General features: G+C 43.8%; 1 protein-coding gene across 5 annotated transcripts in view; it reads right to left on the minus strand.

Annotated features, from left to right (window-relative positions):
• RPAP1 (RNA polymerase II associated protein 1) overlaps positions 1–20,070 on the minus strand; it is a 74,651-nt gene extending 54,581 nt beyond the window's left edge. For 3 of the 5 annotated variants that reach the window (XR_012628860.1, XM_074867818.1, XM_074867814.1), the window contains exons 1-11: positions 20,004–20,070; positions 14,871–15,112; positions 13,794–13,942; positions 13,150–13,242; positions 11,610–11,790; positions 9,416–9,592; positions 6,239–6,445; positions 2,216–2,331; positions 1,710–1,808; positions 1,176–1,277; positions 221–388 (exon numbers count right to left, since the gene is read on the minus strand). Coding sequence is in view for 4 of the 5 variants with exons in the window: in XM_074867818.1 (XP_074723919.1) it covers positions 221–388; positions 1,176–1,277; positions 1,710–1,808; positions 2,216–2,331; positions 6,239–6,445; positions 9,416–9,592; positions 11,610–11,790; positions 13,150–13,242; positions 13,794–13,942; positions 14,871–15,060 (1,482 nt within the window). In the remaining variant the exon portion in view is untranslated. Of the gene's footprint in view, positions 1–220; positions 389–1,175; positions 1,278–1,709; positions 1,809–2,215; positions 2,332–6,238; positions 6,446–8,734; positions 8,812–9,415; positions 9,593–11,609; positions 11,791–13,149; positions 13,243–13,793; positions 13,943–14,870; positions 15,113–20,003 lie in introns of those variants that run through there. The other 2 variants (XM_074867815.1, XM_074867817.1) reach the window with 2 other exon arrangements.
• Between the last annotated feature and the right edge of the window lie 368 nt (positions 20,071–20,438).

Consider the following 20,438-nt stretch of genomic DNA (forward strand, 5'->3'; position numbering starts at 1 on the left):
TGAATTTAATCATGGGGCAGAGCTAATTCAAACAGGAGAAAAGCTGTTTGAATCTCTTGAAGTGGGACAACACACTCCCTTGTCTGTCCCAAAGCACAGCAATGGCATTCTATTGACCATCCAGCAAGCCTTTGTTCAAGCTACTTACCATGTTTTCTCATTCCAATTCCTGTAAACAGCTCAGCTGAAATCAAACCCAGGCACTTAATGATTGCCTCACCTCATCATCAAGTGACACCAGCAGAGCCCGGAGAGCACCAACAGATGCTGCCATGACATTATCCACTGTATCATCCAGCGAGAAGCGCAGCAAGAAGAGAAACCCAGCATCAAGCAGCAGACGCAGAATGCTGCCCTTCAAGGAGGAAGCAAACTCTCCAGCCCTGGCCTGAAACATACGCCACACATAGCCAGTGTTAAAGCTGTCTCATCTCAGCTGGGTACATCTCAACATTCTGTGCGTGTTTGTCTCTTCCCATTCCTACTGTAAAGCAGCTAAATTGTGTGCAGGGGTTTTTTCCTCTATTTTCTCCTCCTTTCATTCTACAGAGGCACACAACTCCAGTTCCTTAATGCATGAAACCTTTTTTTCTAATGTCTGGAGCCATCTTCTGACTTCACCCTGTTCTGCCCCATCGTTCTTCTCAAAACCAGTTTCTTCTTCTCTGCCTCCACTGCCATTGCAGGGAAGGTTAGCACTTCCCATAGTTAGGTGGAAGTGGGCACAGAAGTAAAAAGTCATTTTGCTTTATGCCATTGGCACATCACTCTAAAGAGTAGGTTGGTTCATTCCCACCTCCTACAGAAAAAGCACATCATGAAGCTGGCTCAGACAACAGGAGTGAAAGGGTCATTGCCAAGTACAGGTTTGTCACAAAAGTAACACCAAAAAAATAACTTGTGTCCAAAGCAACAACAGAACTGAAGTTGCAGCAGTGCTGCTGAACAACACTTGGAAGCATCTCCCTCCAGAGAAACCTGAAACTCATTCTGTTAGGTCCCAACACATAACTTTTCTAACAGTAAGGAGATCCTCAGTGAAAAAGAATGCCCTGCTGGTGATTTTGCTCATCTTCATTGAATAGCAGAAAGCAAACAACTAGTACCAGAAAATCTGGGCCCTGATACAGCAGAAACTTTAATTATGGGGAGGAATTCCATGGAAAGTGACTTACCTTTTGAACAATACGACCCAAAACCTGTAGAGCCAGTGTCCTCTGTTGAGTAACTTGGCTGCGAGACAAATGAAAGAGCTCTTGGAGAGAATAACCGGCCCTCTAAATGGGGAGAAGAAAAAAAAACAAACAACAAAAACCCTAAGCTATAGGTAAAAACAGGCCCCTTAAAGTAAGATTAACTGTAAAATGCTGCAATGCAACACTGTTTGCTGCTTTGTGGCAATTGCAAAAGAGATTCTGATCATTGATGCAACAAGATAAAACTGAACTTCTTAAGAAAAGGATGTGTGTGTGCCTTTTTCCAACACCACAGATCCTTAATGGCATTAAAGAGAAAAAGCATTAATGCAGTTTTCTGAAAGTAAAGCAGTTAATGCACGCAGACCCAACCTATCTTCAGGAGCTTGTTTCAAAAGAAAAATCACCGTCCACACTTTCCTAAGGCTTTTGTCACTAAAAAAACCTCAACACCAAAGGAATCTGACAAATCAAACACCAAAAACAGAAAGAGGTGTGCTATATTACACCTACCTCTGCCTCTTCTCCATGGTGATGCAGGCCTAGATGTGTTGGTAAATCAGCATCTGCAGGAATCAATTCTCCTTTTAAACTGAATCGAGCTTGCATTCCCTACAACAAAAGTGTGGAGGGAGAAAAAAAATTATTTCTATTGCCTTCCACTCTAATCATCACTTAAAATACCACTTCTTACATCAACTGCTGGAAGGTCACAGTTCAAACTCTCCCCAGATCAGGCCTCAAATTCTTAAAAAAAAAATTTACTCCCCTCTTTCCTTTTTTCTTAGCTTTCAGACTTGTTTCATCTCAGATTACACTTTCTAGCTCTCTTGAGCACTGCAGACTAAATTGACCACATATCATCCAACCCCACGGCAGAAACTGGGGAATCTCTCAGCCTGATGAAGTCTTACAAATTGAGTAACCAGAGGACTGGTCTTTGAAGCCTTCAAATCTATTACTGTTGAGAAGCATGATCCAGACACAAGCATGAAAAATATCAGTTTCTGCTTTCAAACCTTTTTGGTTTTCTTCTGTCGGGGTGAGGGCAAATCTTTCATCCATTCCAGCTTCTCAAACTCCACATTGTCCATGTGAATCCATTCTTTCTTGGGCTTCACAGGCAGATCATCATCTTTGTAGGGGAACAAAAATAGCAGTCTTACCTTCCAAGGCAGAGATGAAGAAAATACTATTCTCTCTTTGCCAACCTACTTGGCTTAAAGACTGCATGAAATATAGGATTCACGTAAAATAAGAAGAAAACAATTTTCAAACTGACTATTGGCTGATGCATAAACATCAAAGGTTTAAAGCTGTTTTCATCTTTCACAAGAGCTGGAAGAGGAAGTAAACAGCACTGTAATGAAATTCACAGACAAGGCTCATTTGGGAGAAGTTGAACAGAAGTCAGGACACAAATAATCACAGAATGATTCGGGTTGGAAGGGACCTTAAAGATCATCTAGTCCCAACCCCCCTGCCACAGGCAGGGACACCTTCCACTAGCCCAGGTTGCTCAAAGCTCTGTCCAACCTGGCCTTGAACACTGCCAGGGAGGGGGCAGCCACAGCTTCTCTGGACAACCTGTGCCAGTGTCCCACCACCCTCACAGTAAAGAATTTCTTCCTTCTATCTAATCTAAATCTACCCTCTTACAGTTTAAAACCATTACCCCTCATCCTATCACTACACTCCCTGATAAAGGGTCCCTCCCCACCTTTTCTGCAGGTCCTCTTTAAGTACTGGAAGGCAAGTAAGGCAAAGTGATCAGAACCTGGGCAGAAAAGTAATATCTGCCCTACTTTTGAAAAAACAAACTGGTATCATCCAAGGAGCGGGGTGTTAGGGGAGATGTGAAATGGTTCAAAAGTATTGATGCAGAGAGGTCCAAGCAAATTATTGGAAGCCAGTATGATTTCAGCCTAGATACACTGGAGAGAGCACAAACACTACTATTTGTGCTTTTGTCACATTTGCGATGCTGCTCTCCATTCTGTATCCCCCTCTAAAGGCTTGAGGAAATCAGTTTGGGAAGAAAAGATCAAAGCAGCTGAAAACTTATCCAGCTTGCCTGAGAAACAGCTCGGTGGGGAAGCTGGACAGTTGAATAAGAATTCCAAAGGTGCAAGTACTAAAGGAAGAAATTACTGATTTCACTTTATAAAGAGCTCTGACTAGAAGAATTTGATAAACAAGTCATTTATGTCCGACATCACAAGAGTTGCCCTAGGAAAGAGACAAATCAGCGTGTGGAAGAATCTCACAAGTGAAGGGATGGGAGAGATGTAACTGCAAACAATCTGAACACTAGGAAAGGTAATGCTTTGCTACTAGGATACTATCCCATACTGGCGTAAGAAGAGATGAGCTGAGAAGTCTTCGCTGTCTCAAGAGAAATCACACTTAAGGACAGGAACAGGGAGTCTGAGGGCATGAAAAGCAGCAGCATCACTCCTGCTGGAGCAGCCCAGAACTCATTTGCATTGCAGCTATTAATCCTACTGCTCTGGTCTTCTCTTGCAAGGAACAATGAGTCCCACTGAGATGCTCTTCTTTCATCAGATCTTTTCCTGCTGATAACTGGCCTGAAACCTAACCTTTTACTTTCCTCCAATTAGCAGATAAACTTTCAGGAAGGGCACTCATCCTTTCTAGGATGAAGCTTCACCCTTATGATCAATGAGGTATTGAGTCAGGCAAGGAACTAAGCACAGTTATCTTCCTCAGCCAGAAAGCTGTTCCACAGAATTTCAGCCAAAGGATCAGCACGCATTTTAATTGAAGAGAAAGAAAAAGCGTCTGAAATGTAAGAAAGTGGAATGTTTGTGGGTGGTAGGTGCAAAGCTAGAGGAAATAAAATCAGTCTATTGACATTTGTAATTCAACAAATTGTTTTCTCCACTAATCACTAAATTGATAGGGTTGAGGTACTCATTCTGTGAATAGGATTATGCATATTACCACCAGCCTTTAGTATTATGATCTTGTCAATAAGACACATACATATTCCAAGGCATCAGCAGACTGTTCAGTTACTGAGAAATCCTCTTACAGAAACACAGGCTGACAGTGTGAATGCAACACTTGCACTGAACTTTTTCAGACTTGGATTATATTAAAGGCTACCACCCAACCTCTTCTCTTTCTGCTTTGCTTTCCTTTTTGTCTCAGTTCCAGAATTTACTTTTCCATTTGATAAGATTACAAGTTGCTGGATAAAGGCTTCACCATTTTGTTTATTAGAAACAGTAGCCTTTTATCTCATTAGAGAGGCAGGTTTGACTTTTGAGCAATCCCATTGCTTTGTGTCATCATCCCCTCCCTGGGGAAATTCAGAATAACCATTTCTGCTGGGTTATTCGTGACGAGTTTACTTCTGAGCACAAACAGATGAAAAATCCCAACACTAAGTGCTAACGTCAAATTAATATTTTACATCTCCTGTTGGCCAAGACAGGATGCAGGCATAAACTCAGGTGCTGGAAAGGCTTCCCTTGGTTTTATAACTGTGTTCCAGTGCATACTTTCTTTGTTATTTCAAATATCCTGGGAAAACTTCTCCTTTGCTGTGCAGTCTTTCATGGGAAGCAAACGATGTTGTTAGCACACGACACACTGCACACTGAGCTATTCCCAAAAGCACTACTACAATCTTGTTCAGCCTTTACAGGCTGAACAACCCGCTTCTATTGCTCCCAGGCGAGTAGAAGAATGTCACTTAACCTGGTGCTATTTGTGCACTCGATTGTTCTGGAACTAAAAAGAACTAAAAATAGTCCTTTTGATTAAGATGGGTTCCTGGAAAAGTAAAACTTGGGGAGAAACAGCAAAAGGACTGTTCAGTGAAGTGTTTTCCTCAGTAAGAGGCTAATCAGCTTTCCTCCTCCTGCACATGTACACACACACATACACTCACAGACTCATCCCTCTCATCAAGAAAATGGTAAACGGTTGTTATCTCTTGCAAACATCAAGCTGAAATCCAGGAGTGATTCAGAGACCTCTTTAATCAGCCTGCATGTTGCACTGGGATACAAAGAATGCATGAGAAGAGAGGATCAAGAAATCAAGAGAAAGCCAAAAATTGACATGAAACTGGGGGAGAAGCATGCTAACGAGGGAGAGAGGCATGTTACGAACAAAAGTGTGGGGAAGATGAGAATGGGAGCCTAAAATCACAACAGAGAAAAATGGCTAAAGAAAAAACTGCAGTGAGGAAAGCAACAATAAAAGCAACAGAAGCTTAAGGGGGGAAAACACTTCTTTTTTTCTGCCATGAGAATGTATGGGCTGCTCTAGCTGCTGGGAATAAAACAGCTTTCTCCTCATACAGGCATATATTGAGTATTAAAGACTTCTGTCGTAAGAGCTCTGTACAATTCTTCCAAAAAAGCAGAGGAACACTCTACACCTTAATACTTCCCTCCATCCACAGCACAAAGAAAAGAACTGCATCCTGTGGAAATCACCATGTGGGCTCTGAGATACAAACCACAGAGCAGGGCCATAAGGAGCAGTGTAAAAAGACATACATGCACTGTATGAGCAATCTCCCTGAAGTGAGGCTGTCATCTCCATGCTATCCTGTGAGCAAATCACTAATTCTTACCTACCCAACACCCTCTTGTCCCCAACCAGTCCCAGTTAAAAGAAGTTATTCAAACAGCAGCTGAATCTCACTACCACACTTCTCTGTTTCCCTGTTCACACAACTGAACAGAAAAGCAATGATGTCTAGTTTAAAACACTTTTTCCCTTTAGAGACCTCAGAGCAAATTTCAAAACCAAAGCAAGACCTGCCCCTGAATAGCTCACCTCCATTACACAGTGTATCACCCTTCTATCTATGAAGCCCACCTAGGAATAACAGAGATGTTCTTCCCTGAACCCAAAATATATGTATTTTTTAAATATCATGATAAAATTCTGAGTTGGGTAACTAACAAAATGCCACATCAAGCTAATCTGGATCGATGCACACACCATAGGAACCTTACATTTGTGCTCAGAACATTAACAACACACACTTTGTTTCTTACCTGTGATTTCTACCTTCATATTTTCTTCCTTCTTTACAGATTCTTCCAGACACGACTCCTGCATGGAAAGAGATGATCCTACACCATGCTGAGCCACAGGCAGAGATTCCACAAACTCCTCCAGTCTGTTCTGTTCCATTTTTAATTCCTTTTTCTGGCCTTCATTGCCACCACGTCGTGACTTTAAGAAAGCAACTAAACTGGAATCTGCAAGTATTGACAAAGAGACAGACAGAGAAGTGACAGAAAGTCTCAAAATACTTGATAAGCCTGGAGCTCGTGTTACTTATGTTTTAGTCTTTTTATTCCCGTTCCAACTGCCCTCTTCTTTTGTACCAACTGTCACTCTTTTTCAAACTGAGACACTTAACTGCTTTATGACCTCTTGAGCACATAAGCTGGGTACAACTGACAAGTGAGGCGACACCAAAGAAAGAGCTGATAAATGTCTTCCAAGGTAAAGCAACCACAAAAATTCTAGTTATTCTCCCAGCTTACAAATAAAGAGATAATCGTTTCTTTCTCCCTTACTGCCACTGAAAGGGCACATCCAAACAAGACTATTAATTGTGCAGAGAATTCTACTCTGTGATTTATGGGAGGAACCCTGGTCTGACAGTTTGCCTGTCCTGCCTGCAGACCGCTCAGTGGCATCAACTGAGCACTGCGAGAATACATGGAACAGACACCACAAAAAAAGACCTGCTCTTTATTGAATTGCACTAGAGCTGCAGTACATGGTCTAGATATTATGTTAGGAGAAGAAGATCTTGTTTGTTCCGAACTGACTCCCCATCCTCAGAGTCAGTTGTGGTCTGACAACATCCAGAAAACAGACATGGCCATTCTCTCCATGCTTTGGAGGAGAACAGGAACATTTGGGAGGTAGGGGTGTTTTGAAGGACAGATAATATTCCTATGGTTCTAAAATAGGAAAATATCAGATGATCATCATTTTACTTTCAGATCTGCTACAGATGTCCCACATCATTTCTGATGGAGCATACTTTCTCTCTGAATACTGTTCATCTAGAAGATGGTGTTGGGATGCTTATGTCAGAGGTGAACAGTAAGAGACTGTGCATTGTGCCTCTAAAAGGTACAGAGATACTCCAACAAGCAGTGTCAGAGATGTATAAAGTAACAGAACATAACACCTACATTGGTTATGTATTCTTTGGAGGACAAAGGACAAGCAATTCAGAAATGCTCTGTACCTGAGAGAAGTCACCCCAAGAAGGAAACGACTCCCATGTCTCTGAACAGTTCAAAGATGATGCAGGGATCTATCCCACACTTGTGACTGCTGCATGCTCTCCTCATGATGCAGTTTAAACCTCCCTTGGCGAAGGAGAGGCATTCAGCCTGGTCTCATTAAAGCACACGTATTTTTTCCTGAATGCAAGCAGACCTCTCACTTTCTCACACTTCACTGTACACAGCAAGGAAAAGACTGGATTCATTATTTCAGAGAATGACAAACAAGTCACTGATTATGTCAGTCTGTGCACAGTATGTCAGAAAGTAGAGCCTACTTCCTGCCCAGAGTCTCCATGGACAAAACCAAAACAGTACCAACAATAAGACCCTGAAGACACCGCCCAGCAAGGAATTGTCTACCCATCCTCATACTCCAGACCATGGAGTCTCACCTGCTTCATAACTAAGAAGTTAATTCAGAGACTGGGCAGCATTAAAACACCCACAAATTACTTACACTCCTGAATATGGAGAAAAAGTCTCTTTAATCCACATCTCTGTGCCTGTCCAGTTCCCAAGTTCACCTGTAAGCCAGCAATTTAGTTTAGGAGTTGTTTCATCCCGCATAATTCCCTAACCACAGATATTTTGGGAATGCTAAAATTACTCCATTTCCTTAAGGCCTCAAAGACTGAAAGATCTACAATTTTACCCCACAGGGTATATAAACAAACACCTAGTTTTAGAAAATAATTTATTGCTCAAAAATACTTAAAATACATCCTACCCTTTTTAAACTCCCTAATTCACTAATATCCCAAAGGTCGGAGTGATGTGAACAAGGAGCAAAGATCACAAGAAGGAAGTGTATAAACAAGATATTTTTTGTACACATGCCATGTTTTAAACAGTGAAGTTTAAAAAAAAATAATAATTTTTTTTCCACCTCGAGTAGTTTGGAGAGCTCAGCTCTCTGAATGATGTACCTAAACACTGTCTGCAATTATTTTGCACGGTTCCTTTGCCACCTTTCCAGTTATACTCATGCTGCTTGCAATGAAGTCAAGATCGTTAATATGATCTTTAAAGCTAAACCCACAAGAGACTTATGCATCTAAAATGCCACTCACACCTAAATTTGATCCTAGAGAATCTGAAATTATAAGAATTTCAAAACCCCTTATCTGCCACCTACATCTGTACGTCTGCTCTTCCTGAGCATACAAAAATATCACTGAAAACAACACCAACAAGTTTTACAGTGCCCTAGATCACACAAAGTTTTATCAAACGTACCACATCCAGTGTTCTCCCCCATCTTGTCATTAGCTGTCAGTGACAGGCATTCCCAGAGCACCACTGTGGACAGGGCTCCAGACCAGAGACCAGACCCCTGCCAGAACGCCTGCACCCAACAGCCAGATAATTAAAACACCTTTTCAGGAAGTTCAAGACTAGTTTTAAGTTCTTCTGCTCTACCAAGTACAGATTCAAACTGAAAACTCCCACATGCCCACACATTTCCCCTATCTGGGTACTGACAGTTCTAGTCCAAGTCTTCGGTATTTTGGAAGGGAAGACCAAGGGCTCTCTCTCATCTCAGCACTGCTACAGCCATCCTAAGAATAGCTTTGCTTTATCTCCATCAGAGAATTACATTTTAGAACCTCAATACATGTATATGTAACCAGGTATTTGGTGTGCAAAGTAACAGAGTGCATGGACCCTTATCCCACAGCAAAGGGGAGATGAGACAGACTTAAGCTAAACCCCCTCTCACTGAGGAATAAGCCCTCGTTAATCCCTTAATTCTTATTCATAAACTACTGACATGACATGGAAGCTAGATTATCCACATACGCAATGAGCAAGAATCCCAAGCTCCCGTCTTTCATCTGTGAATTTGGTAAGACTTCAGGACACCTACGCATTCAGTAAACTTCCACATCTCTAGAATTCATCCCGGGAAGCACATACCCAGCTGAGCCAGAAGCCTTTCCTGCTCCTGCAGGATCTCTTCCTCAGACATGGACCGCAGCTTCTCCAAGTTCTCTCTATGAATAGCTTGAGCTTCTTGCTCACTCTTTTGGCTTCCAAGACCCTCTCCCGTTATGAGACAAGGCCACTGAGATGCCAAAATGTCACTAGCTTTATCTGAAAGATCCAGCAGAGAACACAATTAGTGATTTAAGTGCCTGTGGCATTATGAACACATATCAGTTTTGTCATTACCAGGCTTGCATAATTTAATTTTTTTTAACCTTGGTAGACAAGTTAAAATAGGAGTAAAGATGTTTAGTTTAGCTTCAAACAAAGATTTCATCCCATGTCACAACAAAACAACTTTTCCACCTTGTTTCTTTAGGAGTTTGGGGAGGGATGGGGGGAAAGGAACTTTGTTTCTTTAATGTAAAGCAAAGGCAAGAAAAGGTTAAACTGGAGCATAATTCATAATTGATGAGTCGGAGCACTCTTCCAAGTTAGTGAATACTAGATTCTTTCTCCGCACAAGAACACCTGAACCCACATTTGTATGTCAGCTGAACCACGACCTGGTAAATATCTGTTGAGTGAGACAGAGAATTATTAGGTAAACCAGTTTCCAGAGTGATACAGGATCCATTCTCAACACAGACATTTTTGCTTCTAACACTGTCCTGTGTTCACCTTTAAGGGTTAAACATATTAGAAGTTCCAGCAGGGTGGCATTTTTCCTACCCTGAACAAAATCAAGTCTCCTTTATCACCTGATCTAAATCCTTTGTAAAGGCTCATTTCATTTAACTCTAGCAGCAGGTAACATGCTCCTTTGGTCAGAGTGAGACCCTCCAGCTGTCCTGTAGCCACTCACTATACAAGGACCTGACTTAGTGGCTTTAGTCCTTATGTTTTGTTCATATGCTCCATATAGCATAACATCCCTGTGACCCTAAACCAGCCAACCCTGAAAGCATCAAACCCCTGTTCAAACAGCAGTAATGACACTCATCGTAACATCAGTAAGGTTTGATGTCACTTCCCCAGCAGTTGTCTTGCATATTAAGAAGAGATGAGAAGACAGTGACCTGGTAAAAGATTCAGTAAGCTTTCCACCATCAGCAACTAAGCCGAGGGCTACCAGGTACAAACACATTGTTACTACAGAAAAAGGAGAGCTCCCTCTCTTCTCCTCTTGCTTCTAGTGATCCTGCCACAACAATCTTGATGAGGAGGCCAAGCCATTTTCTGATCCCTCTATTGTTCTAGGACATTTTAGAAGCATTCTACTTCAAGAGGATCACAGCTATGAGGCTGCTGCATCTCCCTTTGAGGTTTCTCAGACAGAAGTACACATGCAGAGTCGTAACAGGATATACAGTAAGCACCATATATTGACCTGGATGGTGGATTTGTGCATGCACAGCACAGCACGTCTGGGTGTTCTCTTACCAATTCTCTGACAGCGGTCAGGGCAGACAGAAACCTTAGCCAAATGGCGATAACCCTCAAATGCCATCTGGCCTCTATTTCAATGTGAAAAAGAGGGCGTCAGGGAAAAACCCAGACATATGGTGGTCCAAAGCAAAAAGGGCTGCCCAAGCCAAAAACAAACAAACAAAAAAGCCTGGAGATGGTGGTACCAGTTGAATTGGTTTCATCTTTCTTTGTCACATTGCTGTCAGACAAGTAACTGCTGGAGGTGGCACTGACTCATCAGCACTGCCTCACAGCATTCCTTATGGAGCAAAGCCACAGTCTCATGGCAGCGGATCCAGTGACGGAAGACTGAGCTTTCAGCTTCTAGGTAGGAGTGAGAACCTGCATCACAGTGGTTTCAAACACCTTCATCAGACACAAGAACCACCCTCTTCCTAAAATTATGGAAATCAACGATGAAACAAGAAAAACTTTACATATAACAGAGAGGAAAAGGAGGACAAGAAGCTTGAAAAATAAATCTATTTGTCACAAGCAAAAAGGAAATCGGTGAGAAAACTAACCCAATTTTTAGTGTTAATTTGGGTCTCAGACCATTTCAAATCCGTGTCACACAAACATTCCAAGTGACCTTGAGATTCCTAAACTGAGGACAACAGTGCTACCCTAATTTAAAACTAAGGTGCACTGATGTTATGGCTACTAAGGCTATGTAAACACGGTAGGCTGGATAAGCAGAACCTTCTCCACTTACCACCCCCGATGATGGGGAGAGGTGCCTCTCCCGCTGATCCCTCGGGATCCAGGGCATCCAGCGCAGCTGATCTTGTTTGCACGCACTCGGCAGCAGAGGGAGACGTTGCTGCCTTTTCAGCAGCTCTTCTCGCTGCCATCTTTTGTGCAAAGATGCTTTTTCTTCCAGATCCCACCTTCACCTGCAAACAGGGAAGCCATGTGTCACCACTTTCCTCTCCAGACTCCCCCACACACCTGCCACTAACAAACGTATAGATCTGATCCTAAAGACACCCTCAGATCAGACTTTGGGACGTGACAGAAAGAAGCTGCTGGCAGCCACCTGCCCTTTTCTGTGCGTGTGCTATTCTTTTTTTAACACACAGTTTCATGCTAGGACAGAGAGACAAAAACATGAATGTTTTTGCTACCTAGAGAAGGAAGATGATTAATTATAAGTGAATTCAAGCCAGGCAAGTACACCTAAAATATCACCAAACACAACAGTTCCAGCTTTCCTGCTGTTTGGAAACTCTGCATTAGCTGAATACTTTGCATTTCTGAGGATAAATGGGGCTGTACAGCACTGTGCTCACCACATGCTTGGAACAGGCTTCTTATAAGGTGATTAGAGAGCAGCAGGGTGAAAAGATTTACACAGTAAGAAGTGGGCAAGTGGTGCTAAAATAATCCTGACTAAATTACTGTGCTGCTTGCCTAGGCAATAGAAGGGCATGGCTCTGAACAGCCTTGAACAGGATGCACAGGAAATCCAAAGCAGACTAAGCAAAAAAACAACCTCTTGCATGTCCCTAGTCCAGAGAAGCAGCTTAAAAGGCAATCTGAACATTTGGTAGTTGCTTTGTGCACTCCTGCATCAGGTAAACAGAACTGGTAGTTTAAAATGTATCACTCTTTCCTTTCAAAAAAGCTGTCCTTCCAAATAAGCTACCTCTTCAAAAGCAACCACAGCTATCAATCACATACCAATTCCCAGCATCTGACTCCCACTCAGCTAGCAGCTCTTGCTACTACAGCAACGACTGATGATAGCAGCCATGGCTTCCAGTTTTACAGCCTCAGAAAAAAATTATGTCAAAATCCAAAAAACTGCAAACGATAATCTGTGCAACCATACTCAGATGTCATGCCAGGAGAAATCAGGTGCAACTTCAGTAAGTACGGACTTAATCAAGCCTGGTGGACAAATTAAGAGGTTGTTCCTCAGAGAAAAACAAGCAGGACAAGATCAATTCTATTACAGTAGCGCAGATATGATCCACCTCACTAAAGTTAGCTGAAGGGGATTGCCTTTTTCCTAAACTAAAAGGATTCCAGTATTATTTAACTGCAGGGTACGGAGTGCCTACTCGACAGCAGCTTGGTAGGACTCTCTCCTACGCTAAGGTGGCAATGCCAGAGATATGTCAATCTAGCACAGTCTCCAGCATTCCAAGTCACTTATTTTGAGCCCTACCACCCACCAAACATTAGGCTTTGTTGTGGGGAAGTTTTAATCGTTCATGAAGGTGGCCTAAAACAGGTGCTCCCAATCTTACCTCACTTTTTATCTCAGAGCGGTGAAACGTCCTTGGAAATGGGTCTCCTGTGGGCACTGGTATAGTCACTGCTACTGCACTCGTGTCTCGTTCCTGCAGCAAAAAATTCAAACCCTGTAGAAACCAGCGCAACAGCCAGATATGTTTATATCACTTAGCTAAGAGTGGACTCAAAATCTCTCTGCTCCACAGCTCACAAGCTTTCTGCTACATCGCCATCAGGATCAGAATACCTTGTGCTTATTTAGAGACAAAGTGAGGCTATTTTCCAAAAGGCTGGGCTGCCAAACTCCACACACCACTCAAAGGATCAGATAAAGGAAAATCTGGGCCAGTGCAGAGCAGTGAGTACATCCTCCTTAGAGAGGAAACTCACCCAAATACACACTAGAGCACATGCCTGCATGGAAGCAGTGTGAGCTGTAGGCAGTCTGGACTGGAGAGCAGATTCAAACCCATATTTAACTGACAACAAAAATATACTCAAAGAGTTTTTTCTTTCAAGGTGCTCCAGGATGCTGGTCTACAGTGGTTCATTACACTGTAGAAATAAAAAGCAGCAATAGCATCCTTCATACCTGCCCACTGCTTAGTTCCAAGCATTTAAAAAAACCACTAGACCATTGCATAAAAAACAGACATACAATAATTTTGCTGAAGACTGCTGTAATGTGTTGATCATGTCTCTCCAGTCTTTCCTCTGGATCTTCATCCTCAAAGTGGACAGAGGCACTTTTGATCTTGGACTTTTTTGGAGGAGCTGGAGTTAGAGCTGGGAGAATATCAGGAAAATCTGGGGAGAAGAAAAAGAAAAGCAGTCAAGTTACTCACACATAACCAGCACGCAATATGTACCAGACCAAGGCTCTCTAATAGCACCTATTATTGCTCTGATGAGAAACAAAGAAGATGAGGAAGCAACAAGACAATTAAGGGTCCTGTGTCTCTGACTTGCACTGGGTAGTAGAGAGAAACATGCTCAAGAATTTTATTATTTATGTATTAGCACCAAGGTCTTTTCAAAGACCTGCATAAGCAGGAAAGGGTACTGAGGCCTGACTGCAGGTACTAAGGGAAGAAGCAAGGCTGTAGAGAAACAAATAGTGTCCTTGCAGGTTGTGTTCCAGCACAGAAAAGCACATTTCCACTACCAGCTCTAACAGCAAGTGATTTGTATGATCATGAGAAAGTCAAGGCCTCCTTGTCACTATCTATAAACTGTGATCATATTTCGTTACCTGGAACCAAGCACTGCAAGATTTAAGTTGCTGCTTTAAGAAAGCACCTTGAGCTTCTGAGACTATTACAGAAGTGTTACAGTTACTCCTGATGTAGGAAAACAAAACCGAAGGAAGGAGGCTTATCAAGCCAGATCTGCTGGCTGAAAGCTGGAGCTGTTAGCAGAGCTAAATCTCAAAGACACTGAGAACAGGGTCTGGATAGATGGCAAAGTAAGCAGCGAGTGTCCAATGGGTATAAATCACAGAAAACACCTCTTGCATTGAAGCTGCCAAGGTACCACAGACTGCTGATAAATGTAAACAAAGGCCATGTGTTCGAAAAGGTGGTTCTACTGGTAACATTGGACAAGTGCATTTTCCAACAAGGATAAGAATAAACAATGCTGCAAGGAGGACACACATGCAGTACAAAAGCAACCCTGGACTGAGAGAGAGGTGAGAGAATCCTAGTAATTCAAAGAAGTGCACGAGGGAAATTACCATCCAACATGACTACATCCTTGCTGTCCTGTAGCCGGGGTCTCTCAGCATCTGTGCTCCCTTCCTCCCCCTTCCTCTTGTCGGCTTTCTTCACAATCGTCACTGCAGGTGAAGCTCTGGCTGCCAGGAACTGGTTTTGAAAGTGCAGCAGGTCTGCCTCAGACTCCCCAGGCTTTGGTCTCGATAACATCCTGCCTTCCTGCTCTTGCAGCCCAGCCCTGTGTGCTGTTCAGTGAAACCTACTGAAGACATGGAAAACTGGTTACAGAACTGGATTTCCTGGGGATAAGATGGGGACAGCAAGGGAAAAACTATTCATTTTTCTCCCACTCTGCTGTTCCTGTACATACTGCAGCCACCCTACTTCAGGATCACCCCAGGACACAACAAGTTGTACCAGAGTCCCAGACAAACTGTTTACCTTGTTCTTCATTGATGAACAACATGCTACTAGTCAAGTCAACACCTGGTCTACCAGCCAGCTGGGAGCAGAATGGCATCCGTCCAGCAAAGAGCCAGCCAGCCAAGTGCATCACTGCCAGAATGCCAACAACACAGCCTTGGATTTGCAAAGTCACAGAAGCACCTGGTCCCAGACAACAGATTTGACTTACTCCATTATCAACTCCAACCAAGAACATCAAAGGCACAGTATCATGCAAACCTCCCTCCTCCAGCATATGGTCTTCTCAGGATCCTAGCATTAGCATCCCCTGTCAGGACACAAGAGCTTGTCCATGTAGATCTGGACAAGGCACTCGCTCTCACTGACTCTGCTTGCTCTCCTCCTCACTCAAATGTCCCAAGTGAAAAAACTTTTTCTTCCTTATCTAGTCCTCCTGCTTTAGTTCTCTCTCTCTCTTTAACTGCCCTCTTATTGGCAGAAGTCATGCTACTTGCAAGCATTTTCATTCACTGCCCAGGCCAGTTTTGGGTTGAAAGCCAAGGGTGGCATTTATAAAGACTTTCACCCCCGTGCATATGAGAACTTATTAGGAAGGCAACTATTCCACCTCCCATCTACTGGGCATGAAAATATTTGTGAGTATCACTCCCCATTTCTTATTCCCAGAACCTGGGACCATCAATCCATTTCTCGCAGGCAGCAAGTAAAGTGTTTGCAAATACATTTCACACTAATTGAATCACTGATCAGCACTAATGCTACAGACTTGACATCCTCCCACACTTGGTATGTTGAAATATTTCGTATGTATTTGATCTTTTCTACTTTTAAAAGCCCATCAGGACTCAATGATGATTTATTGTGAAGTTGGAAAGGAAAGTGGATAGGAATTTTTAAAACTATAATTATCTGCCATATGGATATGCTGTATGCATGAAAAAATGCAAAGCTTGGAAGTGAATCTCTACCTTAATTTCAGACCAAAACAAAGTTCAGTCATTGTGCAGGCACCACAACTGCCCTGAAGCCAATGTTTTGTCTTATGCTATTACCATACTTTATTGTAAAATATGTGGGGAGATACCTTGTGGGAAGGCTGCTAATAGACACAAGAATTACTTCGTGCAGTATTTATCACCTACACGTGGAATATTTATACTATTGTCAGGGATCTCATTCTTGACCAAAGTTGGTTAGATGTGATGCTGCTGGTACCAACAACATGAAGAGGTCCAGGGAGTTTTACATTTGGTTGTTGGTTATTTTTTTTTAAATCAAGGCCTTAGTGTAAAACCGTGTAAGACTCACTGAAATTCTTTTTCCTGACCTCATTTTGTGCCAAAGCTGGACTAAAACCATTCAGCCATAAGAGTTTTGTGTACCAAAACAAAGTGAATTTTCAGAGGCTTCAAGGTTTCCAGGGACTCCATTCACTTCAGCACTTCATGACCGAGGAACTAGACCTCTTCATCCAATGCCAACATCACGAGTTAGTTGCTCGATTTCAGACATCTCCAAACACTGACCTTAATGAAAGCTGGCAGCTCAAGAGTCCCAGAACAACAACTTCCATTTACACCAAGCCTACATATGGCAGAAGCAACAGCAAGGGGAACTTCCCTGTCCCCTCTGAACAATAAAACCCTCCCCCAGCACACAAGGAAAAATGCCTGACTTCTCTACCAACGCTGTCAAGGACATCTGTGGAACACAGCCACTAGCAAAGGCTACTTCAGGGCAGGAAGGGAAGTGAGCACCCTGCTACGGTGCCTTCCTACTGTCTGAGGAAGACTTAACACAAAACCACCTGGGATGTCATTGCGATTCTGACTGATGCTGAGAATGCAGAAACACTCCCTTTCAGCCCAGTTCCCTTGCAACTGCACAGCAAAAATTGCAACTTCTGCAGACAGCTCCTTTTTTTGTGCACTCCTAGCGTAAGCACACACCTACTTGCTGTTTATTTATGGAGCTTTCTGCCACAACAGGGGCTCCAACAGTCATACTTCAGTTGATAGGTCCCTCTTTGATATGGGGAAGTAGCACCACAAGCACCAGAAGCCAAGTGTCTCATGCTCTATCATCACAGGCTTCGAAGCCCAAATGAGGGTGATGGTAGGATTAACAGACACAAACCACACAGTTATAAGGAAATTATGCTGCTAACCTTTCTGCAATAAGCCTCTTCTACACAGGGCTGTACATACACTTGTCCAAGTCTCTGCATATTAAAGAAGTTAATCAAAAAATATAGCAGGCCTTGAAACTGCCTTCATTTGTCTGGGGAACTGTCAGGCACAAGAAGCCAACTATGCCGTCATCATCTGCAGAGGTTAGATGTTGTTCCAGGAACCATTTCCTCAAAGTCACTCCTTCCTCCATATAGATATAGACACCACCCAAATGTAAGGAGTTACAAGATGGTAATATAGAGGCGGGCATTAGTTTGGTGCAAAAATAGATACTAACTTTAAATGTGTTCTTTCCATGTTTTAACTGGGTTTACAAATTTAATGCAACCAAGGCCTCTGACTTGGTCCTTCTACAGTCCAACGAACTAGAAATTGCTTAAATACATATGCGACTTGCAAACAGAAAGAAAATAGTGAAAATAATTTACTTTCTAATGGTACCTTTTTCCATGCTCCCTGGAAGCCATGTAAGCACAATAGCAACACTCAGCTGGCTATTATAAGGAGCAATGCTTATCCACCAGAGCTCAGAAAACACACAAGAAAAATAACACACTACTGATGATCAGCAGTAACCCCAGCATCCTGTGGTCTGGTTATCTCCAATCTTGCAGCTGGCTACTTAAAAGCTAACCACACACAAACTGTTTGCCTAGAGGGACCACCATTTAGCCAACATACGCAACCTGCTGAGGATATTGTCCTAGGAATGCACATAAGGTATCAGAAATACTGTCAGAGGACCATGAGCAACTATACACACCAGAACATAGTGAGTATCATGCGAATACACTATCATCTGCTGATACTGTCTGCACTAAAAGCCTGAACAAATAGTTTTCTGTCACACTCTGGACTTTCCATGGATACTGTTTGAAAAGCCTGTCAGTGGTCTACATCAGAGTGAAAAAAGGCACAAAAGCATAGAAGGCAATAAAGCCACAGACTGATTCAAATGCCAAGATACGCCTTTGGATCAACCAACTTCAGCTCAAGTATAAGCCTGAGAAGGAAGGCCAGTTAGGACAGTAAGGGACCCTAATCACCAATTAATGCAGCACCAGTGTATCACAGAGAATGGCATTTACTTCACAGAGAAACTGAGGTCTGTAATACTTTTCCAATGCTTTCCAGAAGCAGCATTTAAGCTTCTGAGGCATATTACCAATCTCTGTCACTACTCTCAGCAGACATAAAACAACGTAAGAATCAGGCACAGTATTTGTTTGAGCAGAGTACCACTCCACGCCTGTCCAAGGCTTTTACAGGTGCCACCAGGCTACAAAAAACTGTACTTACTTCATATAATCTAATACCGTCATGACTTTTACTTTATTCTAGCTCGTCTGCATCTACAATGCATTTTTCTTCCACAGCAGCAGAGTCCTACAGCCCAAGGGAGACACTTGCATCACAACAGCCATAAACTAGACAGTTAGAAGAGAAAAGGTAGCAAGTACATGTAAAAGCAAAGAATTATCTCTGACTCCTACTGATTTCTGAACCCTGTCTTATTTTTTTCCCATCCTTTGCATTCTTTTGCTAAAGTTATCGCATTTGGGTCAAAGAAGAATACAAAGTCCTGCTGTCACAATCAGTGCTTCAAATTAACGTACTTCTTCAGACCTTGTTGGTTGAGGTATGGAATTAAAAGGAGAATCAGAGTCACATCTTGGCCTCTTCTCTGGGGCAGCTCAGCAGTCAATAGAAAGGTGTAATTTCTCCACTCTAGATTAGCAGTCAATTAAAGCCTCACTCAGGATTCTTGGCTACTTTGCAGAATGGTGATGTGCATGCTCTGCTCTGTCACAAACACACTTCTGCACACAATACTGTAATGACCATCAGTCTAAAACACCTGGCTTTGACAAGACAGGCAGCAACTTTTTTATCTGCTACAGCGAAGGCAGATACCTGTAAAGACCCCCCTCCCAGAAGGAAAATCCCGGTAAAGAGCTGCAAGAAATCTCAGAGGCTCCACGTCTCACGTAAGACTCAGTGCCTGTTACTTTGCCTGTCAGGCACATACCACGTGCAGGCATACTGCACGTTGCCTCCAGAAACGCTGCTGTCCCCAGCTTGCCTGAAGAATCTCTGCAACAGAGAAGCACCAGCATGGCACAAAATAGAATTAAAAGCAACAAGCCGCTATTAACAAACTAAAGAGCTGACGCGTCCCGTCGCTCTCACCGCGTTCACAGCCCTCACGGGCTTTCCCTAAACGAGTCTGAATTGAAGACGCAGACTAGGCCCGGAGGCCTAGCGAGGCCGCTCCCTGACGGGGAGCTGCTCGGGGGAGAGACCCCGAGAAACAGGGCCCCACAGCACAGAGCGCCCGGGGGGCACGGCCACTGCCCCGGACGCCCCACGGCGCCGCGCTCCTCTCCACGCTACAGCAAAGGCGAAGCGCTGGGGCCCCGCTGGCTGCTCTAAGTGAGGCCCGGCCCGGCCCACCCCCGCCGCCGCCCCAGGGGACCCCGCACCCCCACGGGCGGGGGAAGGCCCCGCCGCCCCCACAGCTCAGCCGCCACTCACCGGCGCTGGGCCCGCGCCGTTCGCCGCCAGCACTTCCTCTCTGCCCCCGGCAGCTACTTCCGCCCGGCCAGACGTCACTTCCGCCAGGCCTTGCCACCACTTCGCCGCCGGCGGGGGCGGGACGGCGCCATTTTCCCTCCCCTCGGGGGTTTCACCCGCGGTTTCCCAGAGGTTTCCCCGTGAGGGTGGGTGCGGGGAGCGGCACAACGGGTGCGGTCCCACCGAGGCAGGTCCCGTGCTGGCTCCCCCGCTGCCTGGGGAGAAGGTGTGGGGAGGCTGCCCGTCGCTGCTGGTGACTTGGTGCTCGTGAAAGAAAGTCCCGCCACTGAACCACCTCTCCAAGATCGCTCTTGGCTTGTGCAGTCCAAGTGCAGGTTTTCCCAGGCTGGGCCTAAATACAGGGCACCTGCGTCGAATAGCGTGTCTCTGCACATA

The sequence above is a fragment of the Strix uralensis genome, chromosome 4 (assembly GCF_047716275.1).
Source record: "Strix uralensis isolate ZFMK-TIS-50842 chromosome 4, bStrUra1, whole genome shotgun sequence".
In the NCBI taxonomy this organism is placed as follows: Eukaryota; Metazoa; Chordata; class Aves; order Strigiformes; family Strigidae; genus Strix; species Strix uralensis.